The 27,604-nt window shown below is 37.7% G+C and overlaps 1 protein-coding gene across 1 annotated transcript in view; it reads left to right on the top strand.

Annotated features, from left to right (window-relative positions):
* Positions 1-27,604, top strand: part of EIPR1 (EARP complex and GARP complex interacting protein 1) — a 399,280-nt gene that overhangs the window by 352,704 nt on the left and 18,972 nt on the right. The window contains exon 5 of the mRNA XM_007948132.1: positions 4,019-4,118. Coding sequence (XP_007946323.1) covers positions 4,019-4,118 — 100 coding nt within the window. The remainder of the gene's footprint in view (positions 1-4,018; positions 4,119-27,604) is intronic.

Here is a 27,604-nt window from a genome sequence, read left to right as displayed (position 1 = left end):
TTATTTTGTCAATTTGTTCTTATATTATTATTATTTTAAAATTTCTCTAGAGTTTTATCTGTGTTTGCTTTGATTTGTCTGTGATTTCCTTGAAGTTTCTCTCAAGCTATGGAAGATACCTAAATATAATTCTTTTGAATTTCTTATCAGGTAAATCTACTAGCATTTCTTCCCCTAGAAGATTTTTTTGGCCCTGTATTTTGCTCCCTTGTTCCGAGGCATCATGTCCTGTTTTTTGTGTGTGATTTGAAGTTTTGTGTTGTTTCTGAGACATTGTAGTGTTATTGTATTAATTTGTTGATTGTATGTTGGTTTTCTTCCTCCTGATTTTTTGTTTTGTCATGCTTTAATATACCTGGGCAACAGGGCAAGTTTATTACTCTTGTTGCTAGTTGGTTAGCACTGGAGTACTCACCATCTGTCTCTGGGAGGATTGGGTAGTGGTGGAAATGTGGCCCTGAGTCTCTGATCACTGATTTTGAATGGCAGCTGAGGGCAGGCTGAGTGGGTTTTGGCTGCCACCTGTCATAGGTTCAGTAGTACTAGACCAGGTGGTGTCACTTGCCCAATGGATGGGGCAACAGGTGTGGGTGGGTATGGCTGAGTAGGGTCACTGGCTCCCAACTGCTGAAGAAAGATAGAAAGAAAGCAAAACAGCATAGGCGTGAGGAATAACAATGGAAAAGGAAAAGACAAAAAACAAACAAACAAACAGGGGAGGGGGTAAAAAGACCTAAGAAGAAAGAAAATGACCCAAAGACACAATTAATCCAAAAGACTTATTGACCATGTAAACGATAGCCTCTACTACCATGAGATCAGAAGAACTGGATGGTGCCTGCCCAGCTACCACAACTGACTGCTTTATCAAGATCACAATAGAAGTTCCTGGATAGAATGGGAGAAAAATGTAGAACAAAATTCAAAATCATATAAAAGATGAGACTTACTGGTCTGATAGAGACTTGTGGAACCCTCAAGTCTATGGCTCTTAGACATTCTTCAAACCTGGAGCTGAACCTACCCCAGGATCACCTTTCAAACAAACAGTGTTGTTGTTGTTGTTGTTGTTGTTACGTGCCGTCAAGTGAGCCCCAACTCATAGCGACCCCTCTTGGGTTGCCAAGGCAGTATCACTACAGAAGTAGATTGCCCAACCTTCCTTCCGAGGAGTGGCTGGTGGGTTTGAACTGCCAGCCTTCTGGTTAGCAGTCAAGTGCCTTAGGCACTATGCTACCAGAGCTCCTTCAAGCAAACAATAGACAGACCTATATAATGAACAAAAATACTGTGAGGAAAGTAATCTTAAGAACGATCAACTATATGAGACAACTATATGAGAGAAGCATTTGCCCAAAAACAAAACTGAGAAGGCAGGAAGGATCAGGAAAGAAAGATGTATGGAAAAGAGTAAACCAAGAAGAAATGGGAAGAGTGTCGTTACATTGAAAGGATTGCAACTAATGTCATGAAACAAAAAAAATGTATAAATTGTTGAATGGACTAATTTGCTCTGTAAATTTTCACCCAAGCAATTAAAAAAAAAAGTAGTCTCTGGGAGTGTGTGGAGAACCTAAAGCTGTTAACTTTGTCTCAACATTAGGTACTTTTTGTCACAGAACTGGCTGTTTTTCCTGTGGTTTGTGAGTTAACTGGAAATTTCTGGTTTTCTGGAGTTTCTGTTAAATGTTTCCAGTATCTTGATGATAACTTTCATATTGTAGCTTTACTAACAATATTGGGCAGTTATTTTCACTATATTGATGGTCACAGACTATGCAGGTTCTCCTTCTCTCAGTTCATTTTTTTGGGGGGAAGGGGTCATGCATAAATTTGAGTGAGGTCTGAGAGAAGCTTATTTATCAATCTAAATTTATTGTTCTACTAATATGCAGAAAAGGTCAAGAGTAGTTAAGTACATTGCTATACACCAGGATAAGAACCGCAGGTTGCTGTGAGCATCCATTTTCCCCTATATCACATTTCCTGGATTTTGTTGTTAAGTTGTCTGAACTCTAAATGATTTTACCTGATAAACAACCTACTGAGAGAAGTTATATCATCCTACTCTATAGAAATATCTTCAAGATTAAGAGTAACCTTATCCTAACTAAATAGGAGTAGAGGGTTTGAGAACCAGATCTTTTGGTAGCTCTTCCAGCTATGTCTTTTAAATTATGTTTCCTAGATATCATGTATTTTTTATTGATATTATTAGAAAATATACAGTGAACTCTATGTCTAATTTTGGAGTGATATACCTGTGATTATAGTGTTAAATATTGCTCTTTAGAGTTTTGTGTGTGTTTCTTAAACTGTAAATGAGAAAAAAAAATTGTGGTCTAAAATATATTAATGCTATGATTAAAATTAATAGTAACTCCATTGAAAGTCTTGAAATGATAGTTTAAGGTAAATTTACCCGACGATGCCCTAGTCAATCATATTATGTTCATTTTGAAAAAGAAGTATTACAGTCTTTATTGATGTCATCGGTGAATTCTAGGGCATAATACTCAGTTACTCAATATTAGAGTACATGAAATGAAATTCTTCTCTTAATACACATTTTAACAATTTCTTCAGAGAAGACAAAATCCATATTTGTGCTCAAAGAGAAGACTAGGTGATCTGTTTATGGCTTTACTACAGAGATGATGTTGTTTTTAGATCTTTTGTTAATTATTTAAATAGGTATTGTATCAGTTAGGATTCAAGTACTGCGGGTCTTTGTAGCTCAAACTGGTTAAAACGTAAGGAAATTTCTCATTAATAGGGAGTCCAGAGGTAGGTAGACTTTGAGCCTGGTATGTCAGAGTTTCAGCTCCCCTTCTCTGCTCCTCTATTAGTTCTAGCCCCTTACCTTCTCTAGTATTTTGGCTTTATTCCTGAACAGATAAAGAGATGCCAACAAAAGATGTAGACATCAGTACTATTTATCGAGGGCTGCTGTAACAAATCACCAAAAACCTGGTCGCTTCAAATAGCAGAAATTTATTCTCTCTCAATGCTGGAGGCTAGAAATCTGAAATCAAGGTGGGGGCCAGGCTGTTCTCCCTTTGAAGGATCTTTACCTTTCCAGCTTCAAGGAGTTCTGGTGGCATAGTAGTTAAAGCATTTGGCTGCTAATTGAAAGGTCAGTGGATCAAACCCACTAGCCACTCTGTGGGAGAAAATTTAGACAGTTTGCTTTCATAAAGACTTACAGCCTTATAAACCCTATAGGTAAGTTCTACTCTGTCCTGTAGGGTCACTGTGAGTTGGAATTGATTCAATGGCAGTGGGTTTGGTTTGGGTTTCCAGTTTCTGGTAGCTCTATGTGTTCCTCTGCTTGTAATTGTATCACTCTAATGTCTGCCTCAGTTGTGTCATGGCTTTCTCTTCTTTTTCTCTTTTCTTCTGTATGTCTCAAATCTCCCCCCACCTTTCTCTTTGGACACCTACCACTGGATTTAAAGGCCATCTTAAATAATCAAGGATGATATTATCTTGAGATACTTAACATTTACAAAGACCCTTCCTGCAAATAAGTTAATATTCACAGATTCCAGGGATTTGAGGTAAACTTATCTTTTTTGGGGTCACCATTCACCCTACTACAGCATCTTAACCAAAATCATAATCTACAAAGGATAAAAGGGAAAGTCTCTTCCTGTACCTCCTTACCAATCCCCTCTGGCCCACACCTCATTGCCACCCTCTCAACTGACCTCCATTAATGTCTCATTGGTGAGAACTGTGTCACATGTGCATTCTTAAATCAGCCATTGGCAAGGAGAATGGCATTGTGACAACCAACTTAGACTAATTATTTTGTGTGAAGACAGATGTTGATGAGACAACTGTAATGTTCATCACAAGTATTATCAAATAATAATTTTATAAATATATCTAATGCCTAGGAGTCAGGAAAAGAGCTCACTGATGAATTATGAAGAATGTATATAAAAGCTGTTAGGTACAAGTTTGGGTATCTCAGATGTGCCATACTAACATCTTATCTATCTTTTTCTTTTAGTGTTACATGGGAGCCAATGGGAGATGGAAAAAAAATCATTTCACTGGCTGATAACCATATCTTGCTGTGGGATTTACAAGAAAGTTCAAGCCAAGCTGTGGTAAGTACTAAGAATTACAAGTTTCTTGTAGAATTTTTTTTTTTTTAACTGAACCATTAACTGAATTGAGAATACACTCCTTGATTTGTAATTTTGACATTAATCATGAAATGAAAAATGAATAGATCATCAATCAAAGACTAGAGTGAAATCAGTGTTGGATTTGGAACTTAGCACTATGCACAAATACTACACAGCACTCTGATAGTTGACATAACTCTTACGAGAAAGTCCAAGAGTATATTCTTCTGTTTTAGGTATGTTATCTTTTTGATGAATGGATTTTTAAAGTAGATTTGGTTAAAATATCACTTTCAAGTAGGAGCAGTTATAAAATATTCATGTAATAGTACTGGCAAGCTCTTTCAATGTAATTTCATGAATTTGTACCAATAATGACTTTGACTTGGTATACCGTATGTCTATCTTCCTTTCGTTCACATTTATGTAAATAAACCTGAAATTCTATATAAATATACCCAGTAAAACCTGTGAAAGCTGGAGCCTGTGAAAAGTGGAGACCTGTCACAGAAGGAAAACTCAAATACTTTCCACTAAAAGAGAGCGATAGAAAAGTGGTAAGATTGCACCTTGACAAAAGCAGAAAATTTGTAAGTTGTGGCCAACTTGACGGCACATAACAACAACAATAACACAAAAATAAGTCAGCATTGAGTTCCAGCTGCTTCAATGTAAGTAATCATGTAACTACTGGGACCTACATAAAAGGCCTTCTACTACTCCATGTTACAGTCTACATCTCAACTAACTCGAATAACTTGGTCTTTACAATTTCCATCTGTGATAGTTAAGTTTGTGTATGAACTTTTGCCTGGTTGAGGGGCTGGGCAACTGGAAGTAGTATTCCCCGTGATGAGATTGGTAATCAACTCCATTGTGAAGCCTACTGTGACCAGCTGAGTAGCTGCTTTAGGGATGTGGTCTGCTATATATAAGGAGAAGCCTTGAAAATTGTCTCTAACTTATGGAACACTGCATGTAGCGATGTTGTTGTTCAGCAGCCTGCCATGCTCTATGACCTTGGGACTTTAAGTGGAGTTGAGTTAATGGCCTGCCATGTGGTTTGGTAACATTGGGACTATGCCTTTTTGCTTATCAGCCTCAGCAGCCAGCAGCTGAGTGAAGAAAAGCCTTCATCTTCAGTGGGCCAGAAGCAGGAGGCAGAGCCCCAAGGTTGAGGGGCTTTCACCCAACCCTTAGAGCCTGGCATTTTGAACTTGGACTTAGAGCCTCCAAACTGTTAGAGAATAAACTCCTGTTTGTTCAAGCCATTCCACTTGTGGTATATTCCTGTCAGAGCGGCACTAGGTAACCAGAACACCAACTAAAAGGAATTTCTTACAACAGAACCTCATCATTTTCAGATCTTATTTAACATTAGTGCTTTCTTTGTTTGAAATCAGTTTTGTTTTCAAATACTCATTTTGAATACTTTGTCTTTTATAGAGCAAATAATTCTACTGATTAATATTATTTTTTCATACTTGATCACTTAAAATTCCTCTTTTAAAATGTAGTTTTTCCATACATCTGTAATTTTATTATGTCAAATTAATGATTTTAAAAAGCAAAATTAACCCTAAATATTTTGAAATGATAGATCCTGTAATGTTATTTAGGTCGCTAGGTAGCACAAATGGTTAAGTGCTTGACTCTTAGCTGACAGGTTGGCTGCTCAGACCCACCCAGAGATGCCTTGAAAGATTGGCCTGGTGATCTGCTTCTGAAATGTCATAGCCTTGAAAACCCTCTGCACACATGGGGCCTCCATGAGTCAGAATTGACTTTATGGCAACTAACAACATAATGCCATTTATACCTGCTGTTGTTAGGTACCATTGAATTGGTTCTGACTCATTGCAACCCTATGTACAACACAATGAAGTATACTACCTGGTCATCCACTCTGCTCAACAGTCCTGGCTATGTTTGAGCCTATTTTTCCTATCACTGTGTCAATCCTTCCCATTGAGGATCTTCATCTTTTTTCCTGACCCTGTACTTTACCAGGCATGATGTCCTTCTCCAGGGATTGGTCCCTCCTGATAACATGTCCAAAGTACGTGAGAGGATGTCTTACCATCTTTGCTTCTAAGGACCATTCTGGCTGTACTTCTTCCAAAACTGGTTTCTTGTCAGTCCATGGTATATTCAATATTCTTCACTAACACCATAATTCAAAGGTACCAATTCTTCTTCCATCTTCCTTATTCAGTGTCCTGCTTTTCCATGTATGAGGCAGTTGAAAATACCATGGTTTGAGTCAGATGCACTTTAGTTCACAAGGTGACATATTTGCTCTTTCATACTTTAAAGGAATCTTTTGCAACAGATTTGCCCAGTGCATATATGTTGTTTGATTTCTTGAATGTAGCTTCCCTGGGTGTTGATTGTGGATCCAAGTAAAATGAAATCCTTGATAACTTCAATTTTTTCTCCATTTATCATGTTGTTTCTTACTGGTCCACTTGTGAGGATATTTGTTTTCTTTATGTTGAGCTGTAATCCATACTGAAGGCTGTATTCTGTGATCTTGATCAGTAAGTGCTTCAATTCTACTTTACTTTCAGCCGACAAGGTTATGTCACCTATATACTGCAGTTTGTTATTGGGTATTCCTCAAATCCTGATGCTGTGTTCTTCTTCATATATTTCGGCTTCTCAAATTATTTGCTTACCACACAAATTGAATAAATATAGTGAAAGGATACCACCTTGACATCCTCCTTTCCTTATTTAAACCATACAATATCTCCTTGTTCTGTTCAAATCACTGCCTCTTGGTCCATGTACAAGTTCTGCATGAGCAAATTTAAGTGTTCTGGAATTCTCATTCTTTGCAATGTTTTCCATACCTTGTTATGACCCAAACAATCAAATGCTTTTGCAAAGTCAGTAAAACACACATAAACATTTTTTCTGGTGTTCATTTATACCTAGAAAGGCCAAATTGTCTAAATGTTGTTGAAAGGAAATGGAGAACAATGTCTGCTGGATATATTTTATATTTACTTGTTTCTGTGATAATTATATAGCATCCCTGGGTGGTGGAAATAGTTAACATGTCTGCTAACAGAAAGGTTGGAAGTTAAAATCCACCCAGAGGCACCTTGCAAGAAAGGCCTGACAGTCTACTTCCAAAAAGTAACAGCCATTGAAAGCCCTACAGAGCACAGTTCTGCTATGACACACTTGGTGTCCTCATGAATCAGAGTTGACTTGAGGACAATTAGTTTTTTCTGATGCTTATGCAGCCCTTTTCCTTCCTGTTGCCTTGTAAAATTAGTAAATCCTTTCTTCGGCCCTCTGAATTGAAAAAAATGGCACGAATAGTGATTTATCATTATTAATATGTGGCATATAAGTTAGATTTTTTTTTTTTTTTTTTTAAGATGCCTTGTTAAAGTTTGAAACTCTGGCTGGTCAAAAGGGAACGTCAGGGCCTTCAAGGTGAAATTAAGAGTTGGTATTTTTTCCTTGTGTATCAGTAATATTTGGGGAAAAATCAAAAATTATTAAAAGTTTTCAAATAAAATACATTTCTCTATCTTGGACTAAAATGCAAATTTCACAAGAACTTTTAAGATTAAACGGGAACTTAAAAGAAATTTAGTGCCTAAGATGTGGACTACATTGCAGGTCCCCACAGAATGAATACATATTCATGGTCTTCTGCTTGTTAGGAGAACTTTGGTGAGAAGTCTGGGTCACGTTCGAAGATGTTCCCTTTTCAGTCCCTTTCCTTCAAGTTGCATTTTAATTGCTTATTCCTAAGTAACTGTAAGGAGCTCTGGTAGCGTAGTGCCTAAGGCACTTGACTGCTAACCAGAAGGCTGGTGGTTCAAGCCACTCCTCAGAAGGAAGATGGGGCAATCTACTTCTGTAGTGATACTGCCTCGGAAACCCAAGGAGGGGTCGCTATGAGTCGGGTCCGATTCGACGACACATAACAACAACAACAGCAACAACAAGTAACTGTAAGAAGTAAAGGCCTGGCAATCTACTTCTGAAAATGAGTCAGTGAAAACCCTACGGATCACAAGGGTCCAATCCATAACTGGTCATGGAGATACCTCAGGACCGGGCATTTTGCATAGGGTTGCCATGAGTCAGAGGCCAACTCCACAGCAGTTAACAACAATAAAAAGTAACAATAAACTTAAAAGGAAATGCTTTAAGAAACTTAGTGAAATGCTAAGCTTCCTGGCAGGTTTAAGGGAAAATACTTGGGGTAGAGACTTCATCTCCTGGTCTAAGAAGATGCTAAATGGAGCCATCTTAATACTTAGCATGCTCTCCTTAGTGAGAAGACTGTCAAGAAGAAAATAAACCTGAAATCCCGTGCATTTGAATCCAGCAGTTTCTCATTTACCCCAACTTTGCAGCTCCATTTTATAATCAAACTGTGAGCACATCTTCAGACCCTAAGTCATCTCAAAATGATTTTATGGTAGGGTGATTAATCTGTAACTTATTTTCTGCAGAGACCAATTTAGTTTTCTCTCCTCCTTTTTTATCTGCTGTCAGCAGTTCTGTCAATATCACTTTGTGACCCTCTGCCGTAGTATTTAATACAGAAACCTTCCTATCGATTTCAGCCATCTTCACACCAAGCTTCTCAATTTTTTTTTTATTGTTTGAGGATATTACCTTCTGTGGTGAATCTAATCTTATGCTCACTGCATCATTACCTTTTGCAATTAAATTGGAGATTCTTTGCCATTTATAATCATTAGCAGAACTCAGGGGAGGTCTGGAGTGGGAGGTTCCATGGGGTCTACTGATCGTGGTGAAGGCAGAGGGGATGATTTCCCTGTTTCGATTTGTGCTCATTTATCTTTGAGTCTAGCAGCTTTCACTAGCCATGGAAACAAATGGCTTTTATCAAGGTGCAGACAGTGGCAGAGCAAGAAGAAGAAAGGTTGCAGTTACTCCTGCATCCAGAATTTGCTGCCCCCGCTGCGTTCTCTTCATGCTTCCATGTGGCAGCTTCTTTAAGGTAGACAGCCAGATAGTGCTATCTGCTTGACTTTATAGGGCCCAGAAGCATTTACATGCAGTAACACCTCTTTGAATAAGGAGCCTATGCTTCAGGGACATACATTGTTGCTATGAACTTTCTAATCAGAGGTTTAAGAAGTGCTCCAGGAGAATCAAATAAATAAATGGGGGAGGGGGGAGTGTTTGTAGTGATAGGAAAATCATTAAGTGAAACTCAAATAATGTTCAGGGTGCCTATAAATATAAAATATGTGTTTGTTGTGTGGGGGCAAGGAAAGAATAATGGGTAGAAAATGGGTTTAATTTCAGGAAGAGTGGGAAAGGCAGGATCAACTTCTGCTCGAGTTGATGGTACTCCTCTGTTTTCCCATAGTCCCTTGTGCATGGGCTTATTGTAGCACCTGACCACAATGTGATGTATGTAGTCTCTGTTTGACTTTCAACCTTCTTGTTCTCCAAGGTGACTTCCTGAGGGAGGAGATTATAATATAGAAGAAAGAAAGAGACTTACTTAATCTTTGTTTGGAAGTTTAGCAGTTAAAATCTAAAACTTGACAGGCTCAATAAATATTTTGATTCTACCATTTACTAGCATTGTGACTATAGGTAAATTAATTAACTTTTGAACATCATTTTCTTGTCTAGAAAACAAAATTACTAATTCCTACATTGTTGTGATTGTTGTGGGAATGTTAGTTGTTCTCTGATATCCATTCTTTCTTTCCTTTATAGTAAGAGCAAACCAGAATAAAGACCTTATTTCCCAGCCTCCTTTGCGCCTTGTGGCCACTTGACTAAGTTCTGGCCAGATGGGATGGAAGTGGAAGTGGTATGTTCAACTTTCGGGAAGTGTCCCTAAACGAGTAGATACTTCCTTCACTTTTTAAGTTCCTGCTGCTAGAATGTGGATGTAATGGCTGGAATCAGACCATCCATCTTATGCCTGGAGATGAAATTGAAACAGAAGCTATTCCAAATACAACAATTACATATTAAGACCTTGAGACAATGTATGTTATACAGCTGTCACAATGGTATCATAGGAGGGCTAAACAAACTCTAATTCCCTTCCCCTTGGCAGCTCACTAGCCACAATTCCTAATATAGTACCTAGTATGTGGGTTTGCTCCTTAATTTGAATGAATAAATGTGTGTAAATCATGAAGTGGGAGGACATGTACAGGGTTAAGTGTTGCCTAAAGTATTTAGAAAAATTCACCCAACAGCAAAGAAGCATAACTCAGATGCCAAAATTACGGTGCCAAGTAATCTTATCAAAAGACCTGTAGGATAAATCAGGGCAATTTACTAGGTCCGGTAAGTTGGTGAATAGGCACACAAGCTTCCTTATTCTAAGTAGTTCTCAAAATTAGTTCTCCAGTATCCTCTGGTGGGTGGATGAGTTTATGCTCCAGTCCTGGTGAGATTTTAAGATCTTCATTTCTAAAAGCTTACTGTTAGAAATATCACTGTACAGCATACTAAACTATTTATTTTGGAAAGAACTTTTAATAATAGTTTTTAATAATTCCATTTTTAAAATTATCAGGCTGTAGGTAACACATTTAACTTATTACTGGCTGTGATTTCTTGTTAGTCATGTGCACGTTCAACCATTCTTCTGAAGAGAGCAATTATAACTTAAATTTGTTTTTAAAGATAGTAAGATGTTTTTGAATAATGGAATTCAACAACTAACAAAGTTGACATAATGCTATGTATTGAACACATTTATGTAAACTTTTGTTAGTGTAAAATTTGTAGTTTTCTTTTTGTACTTTGGAAGCATCCAGTAATGTCTTTTCTTCAGGATTCAGGTAGTAGATACTTAATAACTTATAGAGCCTAGGCATTGTACTTATGGATCCTAATGGATAAAATAGCCCTTGAAGAACATGATATAAAAGTGAACAGGACTGCCTTTTTCTAAACTGTTGCTATGCTATATCATCTCTTCTCACACTAAACAAATTACTTTGAAACAGTGCTTCTCCACTTTGGCTACATATTAAACGCACCTGGAAAATTATGTGTGTGCATGGGTGTATGTATATTTTTGTCATCAGTGCCTAAGACCTACCTCAAACCAATCAAGTTGCAATCTTCTGGAATTTTCTTGGTTCAGGACCAACCATATTAATTTTAAAAATCCTCCTGGTAAATAATGTGTTTGCCACATGCAGTGTAGTAAATTACGTAGTGTGGCTTTTCTAGCCATAAGTCTTTGTAAACTACCATGGTGGAATTTGCCGTGAGCGATGAGTAGCTCCTGATTGTTAAAGTTATCTACCTGGGTTATTTCTGTTGGGAGCATTTCTGTTGGGAGCAGCACAAAATAATGTTCTGAGAAGTTCACTCTCTCTCAGGTGTATAGAATTCTGATGTTGGGATTCGTTAGTTTGGCCACTTGGCCAGTCTCAAAAGGAGCTCACCTAGAGGCAGAAGGAATCTCTCACTGCCTACTGAGGGATGCGAGACACATGCATTGCTGAGGGAGAGATGCGAGAGATATGCACTGCTGAGAGAGACACATTGAGAGACATGCACTGCTGAGAGATTAAGAGAGACAAGCACTGCTAGGAGAGAGACTAAAGAGACTGTCGGCTGAGAGACGGCTGCCTGAGAGAGACTGAGAGCATTCCTGAACTTGAATGATAGCCTGTTGCTTCCCTATTAAACCCCATAATATTTGAGTTCTGTGTGGCCACTGCAGTGAATTATCAAACCCAGAAGAGAGGTGGTGGGTGCTGTGGGAGGGACAATTGGTGTCAGGGTTGGTGAAAGGGCTAGAGGTGGATGACATGTCTGGCCTCCAGGGATAGACCTTGGCTCCTGATGGTGATTCTGTCTTCCTCTTATGGTGTTAGACTTCCTCTTATGGGGTTAGAGGAGATCAGAAGATGTGGCCTCCCTGCCTCTTTGGCACTAGGATTAAAAATGACTGTTGTGAAAGGATCCAATCAGATTTGCATTAGGTTGACTGAGTAAGACCTCAAGAAGGTTTGTTTCTTCCCCCCACTTTTTATTTTTGAAACAATTGAATATTCACATGTAGGTGTAAAAATTCAGAAGGCAGGTTGCACAATCTACTTCCTTAGTGATACTGCCTTGGAAACCTAAGGAGGGTTTGCTATGAGTCAGGTCTGACTCAACGGCACATAGCAACAACAACAGTTGTAAAAATAATACAGAGATCCCTTGTACCCTTTACACAGCTTTTCCCAATAGTAACATCTTGCATAATTACTATAGGACAGTATCACAGCTAGGATATTGACAGTGATGCAGTCAAGATACAGAGGATTTCTATCACCACAGGATCTCTCATATTGAACTTTTACAGTCACAGCCACTTCTTCCTACTCTACCCTTCTTAACCTCTGCTAACCACTAATCTGTCCTTCATTTCTATAAGTTTGTCATTTTAAGAATGTTAGGAATCATATAGTGTGGAATCTTTGTGGAATGCCTTTTTTCACTCAGCATAATTTTCTGGAAATTCAGTCAAATTGTTGTGTATGTCAAAAATGTTCTTTTTGTTGCTGAGTAGAATTTCCTGGTACGGATGTGCCACAGTATATTTTAACTTTTCACCTGTTGATGGGCATCTGAATTGTTTCCAGTTTTTGGCTGTTCTGACTAAAGCTGCTGTAAACATTTGTATACAGCTTTTAGTATGAACATAACCTTTCATTTCTCTTGACTAATGCCCAAGATTGCAATTGCTAGATCATATGATAATTACATGTTTAGTTTTTTAAGAAACTACTGAACTCTTGTCCAAAGTAGATGCACCATGTTGTTTCCAGCAGCAATGTATGAGTTATCTAATTTCTCTACATCCTTGCCAACATTTGGTGTTGTAACTATTTTATATTTTAGGCACTCTGGTAAGTGTGTTTTTAAGGGCTAATACTGTAGAACATCTTTTCATGTGCTTATTTGCCATTTATATTCTTCTTTGGTAGAATCTCTGTTCACGTCTTTGGCCTATTTTCTTATTGGACTGTTTTTGTTTTTGTTCTTATTGCGTTTTTAGAGTTCTTTATATATTTGCACAGTTTCTTTGGATTGGATATGTGGTTTGCAAATATTTTCTTCCATTTTATTACTTGTCTTCTCATCTTCTCACAATCTTTTGTAGAGCAAAAGTTTTTAATTGTGATGAAGTTTGATTTATCAGCTTTTTGTTTTATGGATACTGCCATAGGTTCCAGGTCTAAGAATTCTACAAGCCCTGGATCCTGAAGATTTTTTCTGATGTTTTTCATTAAAACTTTTATAACTTTATGTTTTACATTTAAATGTATGATCCAATTTGAGTTAATTTTTTTTTTGTGTAACATACCTACTTAGTATTTTTTGATACCACTCAATAAGGCGGTTGGCCATGTCATTGCAGCCATGGCAGAAGTCTAGACTCCCACTTGGCCTTTGCTGGTGTGAATAGGGGTGTGGACATGGAATTTTCTCTGATGTTTGTTTAAAGTATAGCAATTATTGTCTTCTTTTTTTGCCTTAGTAGGCTGTCCCTTTCCTGATCCTTTGGCTAGAGAGAATAGGCTATATATTTGTTTGTTTTTTGTCTATACCTGATGAGGTTTTTAGGTTGCTGGCTTCTGTTACGCTTAAGTCTCAGATATGAGACAAAAAGAAAACCTGGAGAACCAACCACCGTGTCATTCCTTGTGTCCCAAAACCCCTAGTTTTCTGCCTTCTTCTCTGCATCTTTCCTAGTCTTCTTATGTTTGTTTTATATATATAATGTCCAGGGATTTTAGTTGTGCTTAAAGGGCAAAAGAGGGAAAGTATGTCTACTCATCTTCCCTGAATTAGAAAACCCTGAAGAGATTTTGAAGATGAACCATACGTGTACAAGTTGTCATCTCTTCCCACCTTACAGATGCCTGAAGATCATTCATAAGGTGAAAACTTTTCATTGCATAACTACAGAGAAGAGTCTTAACATTCCAAACACTTGGTAAGTATGACATAAACTCAGGAAGTATAAATGGCAAGTGTTAGAACATTTCCTGTGAGAGGAGTATAAGGGAAAAAGTAGGAGGAAACACTAAGACATTTCATTGGAAGTGTCCATCAAATCTAAAATGTGCGTTAAAAAAATAAACCAAACTCAGTGCCATCGAGTCGGATCCAACTCATAACGACCCTGCCTTGGGTTTCTGAGGCAGTGTCACTACGGAAGTAGATTTCCCAACCTTCCTTCCAAGGAGTGGCTGGTGGGTTTGAACTGCCAGCCTTCTGGTCAGCAGGTGAATTCCTAAGACACTACACCACCAGAGCTCCCAAAATGTGCCTTACACATATGTAAAAAGGACTTACTAAGTATTTTTTTTTATTACTTAAACATAACAAATTATGCATAACATTATGAAGAATGGGAATTCCAGAACACTTAATTGTGCTCATGAGGAACCTATACATAGCCCAAGAGGGAGTTGTCCAAACAGAGCAAGGGATATGCTGTGTGGTTTAAAATCAGGAAAAGTTTGCAAGGCTATGTCCTTTCACCATACTTATTCAGTCTGTATATTGAACAAATAACCCAAGAAGCTGGAATATATGAAGACAAATATGGAGTAAGGATTGGAAGGAGACTTATTAACAATCTGACATATACAGATGAGGGAGCTCTGGTGGTGTAGTGGCTAAGGCATTTGACTGATAACCAGAAGGCTGGCGGTTCAAACCCACCAGCCACTCTTCAGAAGGAGGATTGGTCAATCTACTTCCATAGTGATACTGCCTCAGAAATCCAAGGAGAGGTCGCTATGAGTTGGATCCGACTCGACAGCGGTAAATTTGGTTTTTGGTTTTTCGTATACAAATGACACCACTTTGCTTGCTGAAAGTGAAGAAGACTTGAAGCACTTGCTGATGAAAATCAGACTACAGTCTTCAGTATGGATTATACTTCAACACAAAGAAAATGAAAATCCTCACAACTGGAGCAATAAGCAACATCACAATAAACTGAAAAAAATGAAGTTGCGAGAGATTTCATTTTGCTTGGATCCACAATCAGTGCCCATGGAAGCAGCAGTCAAGAAATCAGACCTCATATTTCACAGGGCAAATCTACTGAGACAAATCTACGCATGCATACACTGCCATCTAGTCAGATCCAACTTATAGTGACCCCTCCTTGGATTTCCGAGGAGGTATCGCTATGGAACTAGATTGCCCAACCTTCCTTCTGAGGAGTGGCTGGTGAGTTTGAATCTCCAGCCTTTGGGTTAGCAGTCATATGCATTAGGCACTACTCCACAGACCTCTTTAAAGTGTTTAAAGTCTTTAAAGAGCAAAGATGTTACTTTGAAGACTAAGGTATACCTGACCCAAGCCATGGTATTTTCAATGACCACATTGTTGTTAGATGCTGTTGAGACAGCTCCAATTCATAGCAACCCTATGTACAACAGAATGAAACATTGCCCAGTCCTGCACCAGCCTCACAATCCTTGCTCGTACCTGAGCCAATCATTGCAGCCACTGTTTTAATGCATCTCGTTGAGGGTCTTCCTCTTTTTTCATTGACCCTCCACTTTACCAAGCATGCTATCCTTCTCCAGGGAATGGTTTTTCTGACAACATGACCAAAGTAGATCAGGAAAAGTCTGGCCATTCTCACTTCCAAGGAGCATTCTGGCCACACTTCATCCAGGACAGATTTGTTAGTTCTTTTGGCAGTCCATGGTACTTTCAGTATTCTTCACCAAAACCACAACTCAAAAGCATCAACTCTTCTTTGGTCTTCCTTATTCATTGTCCAGCTCTCACATGTATATGAGGCTTTTGAAAATACTATGGCTTGCATTAGGTGCACCTTAGTCTTCAAAGAGACATTTTTGCTCTTCAGCACTTTAAAGAGGTCTTTTGAAGCAGATTTGCCCAGTGCAACATGTCATCTGATGTCTGGACTGCTGCTTCCATCGATGTTGATTGTGGAAACAAGTAATAAGAAATCTTTGACAACTTAAACCTTTTCTTCATTTATTGTGATGCTGCTTATTGGTCAAGTTGTGAGGATTTTCATTTTCTTTATGTTGAGATGTAATCCATACTGCAGACTGTAGTCTTTAATCTTCATCAATAAGTGCTCCAAGTCATCCTCATTTTCAGCAAGCAAAGTTGTATCACTTGCATATAGCAGGTTGTCAACGAGTTTTCCTCCAGTCCTGATGCCATGTTCTTCTCATATAGTCCAGCTTCTCAGATTATTTGTTCAGCATACAGGTTGAATTAGTGTGGTGAAAGGTTATAACCCTGACACACTCCTTCCTGATTTTCAACCATGCAGTATCCCCTTGTTCTGTTCAAACCATGGCCTCCTGGTCTATGTACAGGTTCCTCATGAGTACAGTTAAGTGTTCTGGAATTCCCATTCTTCCAATGTTATCCATAATTTGTTATGATCCACACAATCTAATGATTTTGCATAGTCAACAAAACAAGTAAACATCTTTCTGGTATTCTTTGCTTTGAACCAAGATCCATCTGACAACAGCAATGATATCCCTCGTTCCACATCCTCTTCTGAATCTAGCTTGCATTCTTGGAAATTTTCTGTTGATATACTGCTGGAACAATTTTTTAATTATGTTTAATAAGATATTACTTGTGTGTGATATTAATGATATTGTTTGATAACTTCCATGTTCTGTGGAATTACCTTTCTTTGGAATGGTTACAAATATGAATCTCTTCCAGTCAGTTGACCAGGAAGCTGTCTTCCGAATTTCTTGGCATATTTGTATGAGTATCTCCACTGTGACAGCTGTTTGTTGAAACATCTCTGTGGGTATTCTAATCAATTCCTAGAGCCTTGTTTCTCACCAATTCCTCAGTGCAACTCCAACTTTTTCTTTTAGTACCATTGATTCTTGATCATAAGCCACTTTCTGAAATGGGTAAACATTGACCAATTCTTTCTTTTGTTTGTTTTGAAATTTTTATTCTGATTTGGGTGAAAGTTTACTGAGCAAATTCATTTTCCATAGCAATTAACATAAACTTTGTCTCATGACATTGACTACAATTTCCCACAGTGCAATAGCTCTCATCCCACTCCCTCCCCATAGTTACCTCTTCCCTGTATCCTTCCCTCCTGTGCACTCCTGCCCCCCAAGCTGTCTCCCTGTGCATACACAGGTCTTCTATTCTCCCATGTTTGATCTCTCCAACGAGTATGTCTACCTAATGTAAATATTCAGCCCATGTGCCTATCTTTTGTTTGGCTGGAAGCCACAGCAGTGGGTTCATTTCCAGATCTGAAGGGCAACTAGGGGCCATAGTCTCAGGGGTTCTAACAGGCTCTATCAGACCAACAAGCCTACTCCCTTTTTATGATTTTGAGTTTTATTGCATACTGTTCTCCCACTCTATCTAGGATCTCTTACATAAATATACCTCCAAGTGGTTGACAGTGGTAGCCAGGCACCATCTAGTTCTTCTGGGAACATTGACTAATTCTTTTTGATACAGTGACTCATGTCGTCGTCGTCATCTTCTTCTCCTTCTCCTTCTTCTCCTTCTTCTCCTTCTCCTTCTTCTCCTTCTTCTCCTTCTTCTCCTTCTCCTTCTCCTTCTCTTCCTTCTCCTTCTCCTTCTCCTTCTTCTTCTTCTTCTTCTTCTTCATCTTCTTTTAATGCATTTTATTGAAATATAATTTATGTACAGTGAAATACACAAAACTAAAGTGACATGGGTCAATGCATTTTTTTTTTTCAGTATTCCCTCCACTCCCCTCCCATCCCTGGCAACCAACAAAGAAAGTTTCCTTTCATATATAAACCTTTCCTTGACCCTCCACAACAACAAATTAATACTATACTTGTCCTTCTGTGATTGACTTATTTCACTCAACATAATGTCCTCCAAGTTCATCCATGTTATGCGGTGTTTTGCATACTCTACATTATTCTTTAGTGCTGCATAACATTCCATTGTATGTGTGTACCATAGTTTGGTCATCCATTCTTCCACGGATGGGCATGTAAGTTATTTCCGTCTTTTGACTATTGTAAATAGTGCTGCAGTGAACATGGGTGTGGATATATCTGTTCCTGTCCTGACTCTCCCCTCTGTAGGATATATACCTAGTAATGGGATTTCTGGGTCAAATGGTATCTCCAATTCCAGCTTTCTAAGGAATCACCATACGGTTTTCTGGTTGTATCACTTCACAGTCCCCCAGCAGTGTATGAGAGTCCCAATGTGTCCATATCCCCACCAGCATTTGTTATGTTCTGTCACACTGAACCTTGCCATCAGTGCTGGGGTGAGATAGTATCTCATTGTTATTTTGCTTTGCATCTCTGATGGCCAGTGATCATGAGCATTTCTTCATGTATTTGCTGGCCACCTGAATATCCTCCTTGGTGAAGTGTCTATTCATGTTTTCTGCCTAGTTTTCAATTGTATTTTTTATCCCTTTGGTCTTGAGGCATTAGAGTTTTCTATAAATCTTAGAGATAAGTCCTTTGCCAGATATGTAATTATAGACAAGTATGAATTTATTGCTGTCATTTTGTTAGATGCTTTTTCATGGTGTTGATTTCTTTATTCCATGTAATATTCTTTGTTGACCTCATTTTGTTTATGAATCATGTTATCATTTCCTTTGTTGCTTTTATTTTAGTATTTGCTAAATATTTCTGATTTTCCTCTTTTTTACTATGGTGTGAAGGTTTATCATTTTTCTTTGAGATTACCCTGTGCTTTATAGTTTTCTTCTCAAGTTTAGAACAGTCCATTGTATCTTATAGTTGTCTTGACTTCCCTACCGTTTAGAAATTCTGTAACTACACAGTTTTTTCCCTCTTTCTGGTTTGTAGTTGTCCTCATTTGTCAATTGATATATCTGGTTCCCTGATTACAATCTTGTAGGCCTATTGACTTTGGATACTTCTATAACTTGGTTGGTTTCTGAGTTATGTCATCATGTGTGTTATAGTGGTCAGTTGTTGTTAATGGTCAGTTTGTTGGTTCTCTGTCCAAAGGACTCCCTTTAGCATCTCTTATAAGGCTGGTCTGATTTTAACAAATTCCTTTAATTTCTGCTTATCTAGAAATGTCTTATTTCACTATCATATTTGATGTACAATTTTGCTGGGTATATAATTCTTGGTTGGAAATTTTTCTCTTTCAGGGTTTTATATATACCATCCCATTGCCTTCTCGCCTGCATGGTTTCTGCCAAGAAAGCCAAGCTTAGTCTTATTGTTTGCCCCTTGTAAGTAATTTTCGTTTTTCCCATGCTGCTTTCAGGATTCTGTTTCTCTTTGATTTTGGTGAGTATGATAATGATATGTCTTGGTGATTTTCTTTTGGGGTCTATCCTGTTTGGGGTTTGTTGGACTTCTTGAATGGATATATTCTCATCTTGTCATAGCAGGAAAATTCTCTTCCTGTTGTGGAATTCCTATTACACGTAAGTTATTCCTTTTGATGGTATCCCACATGAACCCTAGGCTTTCTTCATTTTGTTTCGATCTTTTTTCTGACTGAACCCTTTCCAAAGAAGTATTGAGGTATTTGCCTTCACTCTCATTAACTCTTTCTTCTGTTGATTAAGTTCTACTCCCTTGCCCATTCACAGTGTTATCTATTTCGGAAAATTTAATATTAATCTTCTGGATTTCTGTCTATAGATTTTGTCTCATTTCTAATTTTTCATTTATTTTATCATTTTGTTCTTGTATTGTCTTTTGAAATTTTCCTAGGGTTCTCTCTGTGTTTTCCTCAATCTGTCTCTCAATTCTATCAAGTTACCTACATATAATTCTTTTGAATTCTTTATCAGGGAGTTCCAATGCTGCATCTTCCTCAGGGATGTATTTTGGGTCTGTATCTTGGTCCTTTGTTTCTCCTGCTTTCTCTTGCTTTTTTTGTGTGGACTATGATGCTTTGGTGTCTCCAAGGTATTGTGACAGTTTTGTGTTTATATTTAATTGATGATTGTATGTTGGAGTGACTTGCCCACGATTTTCATTTTCTTTTTTTTTTTGTTTGTATGTTATGTATGTAAGCAGGGTACTCTGCTGTGCTCCTCTGTGTGCTAATTGGCAGCACTTATACACTCACCACCTGTCTTTTTTCCTGTTGTCAGCCTTCTATATGTCCCTGACATCCTTGCCAAATGGAGCCTATTCTTACATCCCCAGAATCTGAATGAGAATGCTGTCACTTTAAAATCCAAAATGAGTGCCTCTTGTAAACATTCAGAATGGCTATGCCCTCAGTCATTTTAAATATCCAAAATGGCCACCGCTTGTAAATATTTAAAAGGGCTGCACCCTCAGTCATATTAAATATCCAAAATGGCCACAGCATGTAAACAATGAAAATGGCTGTGCCCTTTGGACAGCCGAAAGTCCATAGCTCAGGTCGTCTCCTGCCTTTCTGTTTTCCTTCCTACTCATAGTCCGGCAGCACAGTCGTCCCTGTAGCCCTTAGCAACCAGGGCTGATCTTTAGGTTAATTCTCAGGTCCCAACACCACTTGGAAATATTCAGGCTTTTGATACCCCATCTGAGTAGCTGACAGTCCACTGCTCCGTCCTTGTCTGTACTCACTGTATTCTTTCAATTTTTTCCTCTAGTTGGTGCCTAATCAACTTCTGTATACTTCCTTTCAAAGTTCAAGAGCTCCAGACTTGTCTTCTGTATCTCTGTAAATTGGTTTCTCTTTTCTTTGTTGAAGAGGTTCTGTGTAGCTTCTCTGCCTATTCCTCCATCTTACTAGAAGTGCTTTTCCTTCCATCTTCTTTTGATATTTCCTGTATCATTCAACATGTTGCCCATAGAATCTTTCGATATTGCAACTCGAGGCTTAAATTTTCAGTTCTTTCAGCTTGAAAAATGCTGAGCATGTTCTTCCTTTTTGGTTTTCTAACTCTAGGTCTTACATTTCACTATAATAATTGACTTTGTCTTCTTGAGCTCCTCTTTGAAATCTTCTGTTCAGCTCTTTAATCTTGTCATTTCTTCCATTTGCTTTAGCTACTCTCCATTCAAGAGCAAGTTTCAGAGTCTCTTCTGATATCCATTTTGGTCTTTTCTTACTTTGTTGACTTTTTAATGACCTTCTGCTTTCTTCATGGATTATGTTCTTGATGTCATCTCACAATTCATCTGCTTTTTGGTCATTGGTGTTCAGTGTATCAAATCCATTCTTTAGATGGTCTCTAAATTCAGGAGGAATATAATCAAGGTCATATTTTGGTTCTTGTGGACTTATTTTAATTGTCTTCAATTTCAGCTTGAATTTGCATATGAGCAGTTGATGATCTGTTCCACAATCAGCTCCTGGCCTTGTGTTGGGTAAAGATATAAATAAAGCTCCTTTGCCTCTTTCCATAGATGTAGTCGATCTGTTTCCTGTGTATTCTGTCTGGCAAAGTCCACGTGTATCATAGGTGTTTATGTTGTTGAAAAAAATATTTGCAATGAATAAGTCGTTGGTTTTGCAATATTCTATCAAATTATCATTTCTATCACCAAGGCCATATTTTCCAACTACCGGTATTCTTCTTTGTTTCCAACTTTTGCATTGTGATCATTGGTGATAATCAACACATCTTGATTGCACTTTTGGTCCATGTCCGACTGCAGAAGTTCATAAAAATCTTCAATTTCCTCATCTTTGGTTTTGGTGGTTGGTGCATAAATTTGAGTAATCGTAGTATTAACTGGTTTTCTTTGTAGGTGTATGGATATTATCCTATCACTGACAGCATTGTACTTCAGGATAGGTCTTGAAACATTCTTTGTGACAATGAATGCTATGCCATTCCTCTTCAATTTGTCATTCCCAGCATAGTAGGTTGTATAGTTGTCTGATTCAAAATGGGCAACACCAGTCCATTTCAGCTCACTAATGCCTAGGATATCAATCTTTATGCTTTCTCTTTCATTTTTGACAACTTCCAATAGTCTTACATTCATGCTTCATACATTCCATGTTCCAGTTATTAACAGATTTTTGCAGCTGTTTCTTCTCATTTTGAGTCATGCCACATCAGCAAGTGGAGGTCTGGAAAGCTTTACTCCATCCACATTGTGGTGATCAGGTTTGTGTGTCCTCTTGGCTGGACCTGGTTAAGTAGCTGGGCAGTTAAATGTAGTTATTCCCCTTGATGAAATTGGTAATTAACTCCATGGTGGATTCTTTTGAAGCAGCTGAGTATCTGCTTTGGGTATTTCGTCTGCTTCCTGTATATAAGAAACAGCTTTGGGAATGGTATCTAACTTATAACACACTTGAACCCTGCATGTAGCCATGTCATTGTTCAGAAGCCAGCCATGGTACCCCAACCATATTTCAATGGACTTGAATTAATGGCCTGCCATGTAGTTTGGTAACATCAGGATTGTGCCTTATTACTTTTCAGCCTTGGGCTTGTCAGCCTCAGCAGCCAGCAGCTGAGTAAACAAAAGCCCCCAGCTTCAGTGGATTGGGAACAGGAGGCAGAGCTGAAGCCCAAGGTTGAGGGGCTTTTACTCAGCCCCTAGAGCTAGCACTTTGAACTCAGACTTAAAGCCTCCAAACTGTAGGAGAATGAACTCCTGTTTCTTCAAGCTATTCCATTTGTGGTATATTCTTGTCAGAGCAGTACTGGGTAACCAGAACACACATCATTAAGGTCAGGTCTACTCTGAGGGGGCAGCTCTTCCCCAGTCATATTTTCAGTGCCTTCCAACCTGAGGCACTCATTTTCCAGCACCATATCAGACGTTTCAGGGCTATTCATAAAATTTTCCAGTAATGTATCAGGCAGTGTTTCACTGCTATTCATAAGGTTTTCACTGACCTACTTTGAGAAGTGGATGGCCCCTTCCTTCTTCTGACTCTGCCTTAGTCTAGAAGCTCCACTAATATTTGTCTACCATGGGTGACCCTGCTGATATTTGAAATACCAGCAGCATAGCCTCTAGCCTCACAGCAATATGCAAGCCACGACAGTATGACAAACTGACAGACAAGTGATGAAATAAACCCATATGCATTAGTATATTAGAATATTGAATATACTGTGGACTGCCAGAAGAGCGAACAAATTTGTCTTGGAAGAATGATAGCCAAAAGTGGCTAAACTTCGTTTCTCATACTTTGGTCATTTATTAGGAGGGACCAGTCCCTGGACAAGGATATCATGCTTTGTGAAGTAGATGATCAGTGAAAAGGGGAAGACCCTCAATGACATGGCTTATCACAGTGGCTGCAACAATGGATTCCAGCATAGCAAGGATTGTGAGGATGGTGCTGAACCGGGCAGCATTTTGTTCTGTTGTTCATAGACACATTGTGAATTGAAACTGAGTCATTGTCCCCTAAAAACAACAACTATTTCTTGTGGAATTTAGGTTTGAGTTGTATTTATTGAAAGTTGGCAATAATACCAGGATGCTTATGGTTGAATTAATTCACCAAATAAATTTGACAAGTACTTGTTGAGTTCACTTTTGAGAAGGTATATTACTTTTTTCAACAAATTGTTATTCTCTTTAATGTTAAAGTAGTTCCTTTGAAGATCATTCAGCCATTATATTTACTGAAAGCCACTGTGCACTAAGTCTTGTGCTTATCCTCCTCCAGAACATGTAGCTCATTATTTAAATATCTTCAATATTTAAATCAGCAGTAATGTTTTTTCTGTGAGAATGGATTTGATTCTTAGAAACAGCCAAAATTTATTTGGAGCAAAATCTGATAAATTAGTTAATCAAGCTTTGTTAAGCCGGCTTAGTAGAAAACATGTTAAACTTTATGAAAACTGGCATTCTTTGAGATTAATGAAGAGGCTTTTAAAAATATTTTGAGCTGTGGTTGCATTATTAAAATAAATGTAACCTTTAGAGCTAAGACATTCAGACATCAGTTATTTGGATGTATTTTTTAGGATATTTGTATATATGGTTATTTATTTATTTATTTATTTATTCTTTAAGAAACAGGCCATGGTCCTTAAGAAAATATGGAGTAATTTATGAAGTTGTACATATTAATATAAGCATAATAGCTGCATATATTTGATTTTGTAAACATATTGTAGAAATACAGGTTTTTGTTTTGTTTTGTTTTTGTTTTTCCAGTTAGATCTTGAGAAAAAAAAAGTCATTTAAAAAAATTGACTAGGTGCTGGTGTCTAGCAAGTAAATATAACACTGAAGTCAGTGAGTGTTTCCTATACCCTGAAAAGATTTGTTTCTGGTAATAAAGAGTAAATTACACATTTTTAAAACTAAATATATTTAAGAAAAAGGAATTTCTAAACCTAGGGAGGTTTGAAATGAGCTCATAATCAGTGCCATGTTTTGAATGCCTGCCCATGTCCAAGGGCTGCTTGAAATGTGAAGTGCTGCTGTAGCTTTTGTTACAGAGATATATAGCCTCTGCCTTTTGTAATTTGTCCTCTGGTTATAGGCTGGAGTAGTCTGGGATGAGCATGAGCCAATGGTGACAGCTAAGGAAGTGAAAGAGGACAATGAGACATAATAGGGAGGCATTTACATGTTTGATTATCTCTGTAGTTGAGGCAGCATTGTAAGCTTCAAAATGAACTTCATTTCTGCCTCTCATTAATGCCTCTCATTAATTAATACATTTATGAATCAATGGAAGGGCTGAATGAATTAGTGGAATGTGTTATACATTGAATTGTCTACCCTAAAAAAGATATGTTGAAGTCCTAATCCCTAGTACATGTAAATGTGAACCTGTTTGGAAATAGAGTCTTTAAAAATGTCATCCGTTAACATGAGATCATACTGGAATGGGTTGAATCCTATTCCAATATGACTTGTTTTTGTGGTGTTGCTGATCTCTTTGTTCCATATAATTTTCTGTGCAGAGCTAATTTTATTTATGAATTTTATTATCATTTCCTTCATTGTTGTTGTTTTAGTATTTGCTAAATATTTGTGCCTCTTCTGCTTTTTATTTTGATGAGATTTATTAATTTTCTCTGAGATTACCATGTGATTTATTATTTTCTTCCCAAGTTTATAACAGTCTGTTCTATCATGGAATCATCTTGACATCCTTTCCATTTGAAAGGTCTGTACATACACTGTTATTCCATCTTTTTGGTTTGTAATTGTCCTCATTTACCATTCAGTGTCTCTGGTTCCCTGTTTATAGCCTTGTACATTTATTTTATTTTGGATACTTCCATGTCTGAGTTGGTTTCTGGGTGGGGTCATCATGTATGTTAATCATTGGTTGTTGCCTGCTGTTGTTGGTTCTTTGTCCAAAGGAGTCCCTTTAGCATCTCTTGTAAGGTTGGTCTGGTTTGAACAAATTCCCTTAATTTCTGTTTATTTGGAAATGTCCTAATTTCAACTTTGAGTGACAGTTTTGCTGGCTATATACTTCTTGGTTGGCAAGTTCTTTCTTCCAGGGTTTTATATATGTAATCCTATTACCTTCTTGCCTGCATGGTTTCTACTAAGAAATCAGAGCTTAATCTTATTTGTTGTCCTTTGTTGGTAACTTCTCATTTTTCCTTTGCTTCTTTCAGGATTCTTTCTTTGTCTTTGGTTTTGGTGAATTTGATTATGATATGTCTTGGTGATATTCTTCTGGGATCTACCCTGTTTGTGGTTTGTAAATTTCTTGAATGGATATCTTCTCATCTTTCCTCATACATATTAGGGAAGTTCTCTTCCAGTAAATCTTGGACAATTTTCTTTGTGGTTTTATTTGTATCTTCTTATTCTGGAATTCCAATCACATGTAAGATATTCCTCTTGATGATGTTCCACATGATCTTAGGCTTTCTTCATTTTGTTTTGATCTTTTTTTCTGACTAATTCCTTAACAGAATAGTGTTGAGAGATTTGTCTTCAATCTCACTAATTCTGTCTTCCATTGATTCAATTATACTCCTTTGCCCTTTCATGTGTTAACTATTTCTAAAATGTTTGTATTGATCATTTGGGTTTCTATTTGTTATTTTTGTATGGTTTCTAATTTTTCATTTATTTTGTCAGTTTATTCTTGTATTGTTGTTCTAAATTGTTCTAGAATTTTGTCTGTGTTTTCCTTAATTTTGTTAGTATTTTCCTTGATTTTATCAGTGTTGTCCTTAATCTGTCTCTCAGTTCATTGAAGGTACCTAAATATAATTCTTTTGAATTCCTCTTCAGGCAGTTCCAATGCCACTTCCTCCTCCAGGAGATTTTCTGGACCTGCATCCTGGTCCCTTGCTTTATCTTGCTGTTTTGGGTGAACTGGAATAGCCAGTTGTGTCCAAGACATTGTGATGTCATTGTATTTGTATTTAACTGGTGTTTGTACATTGATCTGATTCACCCGGGTTTGTTTGTTTGTTGTTTTGATATATCCAAGTGGGCAGGCTTGTTGTATTACTCTGTTTGCTACTTTGGCAGTACTTAGGCACTTACCACCCATCTCTGGTGAGAATAATAGACCATGAGAATGTGTGTACAGATCTGTTAGCTGTTCATATAGAGCAGTTGAGGGTGAGTTGGGTTGGTATTGGCCGCTGTCTATCATTGATTAGTTGGTGAAGAAGCAAGGGGTGGCTCTTGCCGTGTGGGTGAGGCTGCAGGAGGTAAGGTGTCATTAGGTCATGTGGGCATGGTTGATGTCTTCCACCTAGTTGGACAAAAAAATAAATAAAAAAAAAATAAACAGCAACAACCACAAAAAATAAAAAAGAGAAAAAACAATAAATGAAATTAAAAAAAAAAAAAAAGTGGGGTGGGGGGAGACAAAAGAAGGACCCAGAGAAAAAGAAAAAACAAAACACAGTATCTTAAGAGAAGTGAACATGGCTGGTGTTCTTATAAAAAGGAAAGAGAGACACAGAGACAGACAGAGGGAAGATGATATGGAAAGACAAAGGCAGAAATTGAAGTAATCTCTAAGCACACCAAGGATCTCTGCACATCACTAGAAGCAAGGAGAGAGGTATGGAACAGATTCTTCCTCAGAGTCCTCAGAAGGAGTCAACAGGGCTCACACCCTGACTTCTGGAGGCTAGAACTGTTAGTAAATTTATGTTCTTATAAGCTTCCCAGTTCATGGCACTTCGTTGCAGCAGCCCTAGGAAACTAATACAGAAAGTATTGGCTGGAATATATGATCTGCACAACTAGATTTATGTGTGAGGGTCACAAAATAGGAAGGTTACCAACAGGATCCTTGTGCAGAGCCAAGATTATTGATACCAAAAAGCAACTTGTGTTTACTTCATAATTAAATTACTTTCTCCAAAGTCAGCAAATTATAATCACAATTCAGACATGAAATATAAAATGTGCTTTCAATATTGCTGTATTCCCACTTTTTTAAAGCCCTAATTATTCTTTAAGAAAAAAATTCCATCTCCAAGGAATTAACTATAATTAGATCCAACTTTCCAACAGTTCAGTAATGTCTAATTGGTGTTTAAATGTGTGTGTGTGTGTGTGTGT

Source organism: Orycteropus afer, unplaced genomic scaffold, assembly GCF_000298275.1.
Source record: "Orycteropus afer afer isolate SDZICR_OR568_19922 unplaced genomic scaffold, OryAfe1.0 scaffold00204, whole genome shotgun sequence".
NCBI lineage: Eukaryota > Metazoa > Chordata > Mammalia > Tubulidentata > Orycteropodidae > Orycteropus > Orycteropus afer.
This window is presented reverse-complemented; position numbering and strand designations above follow the sequence as displayed.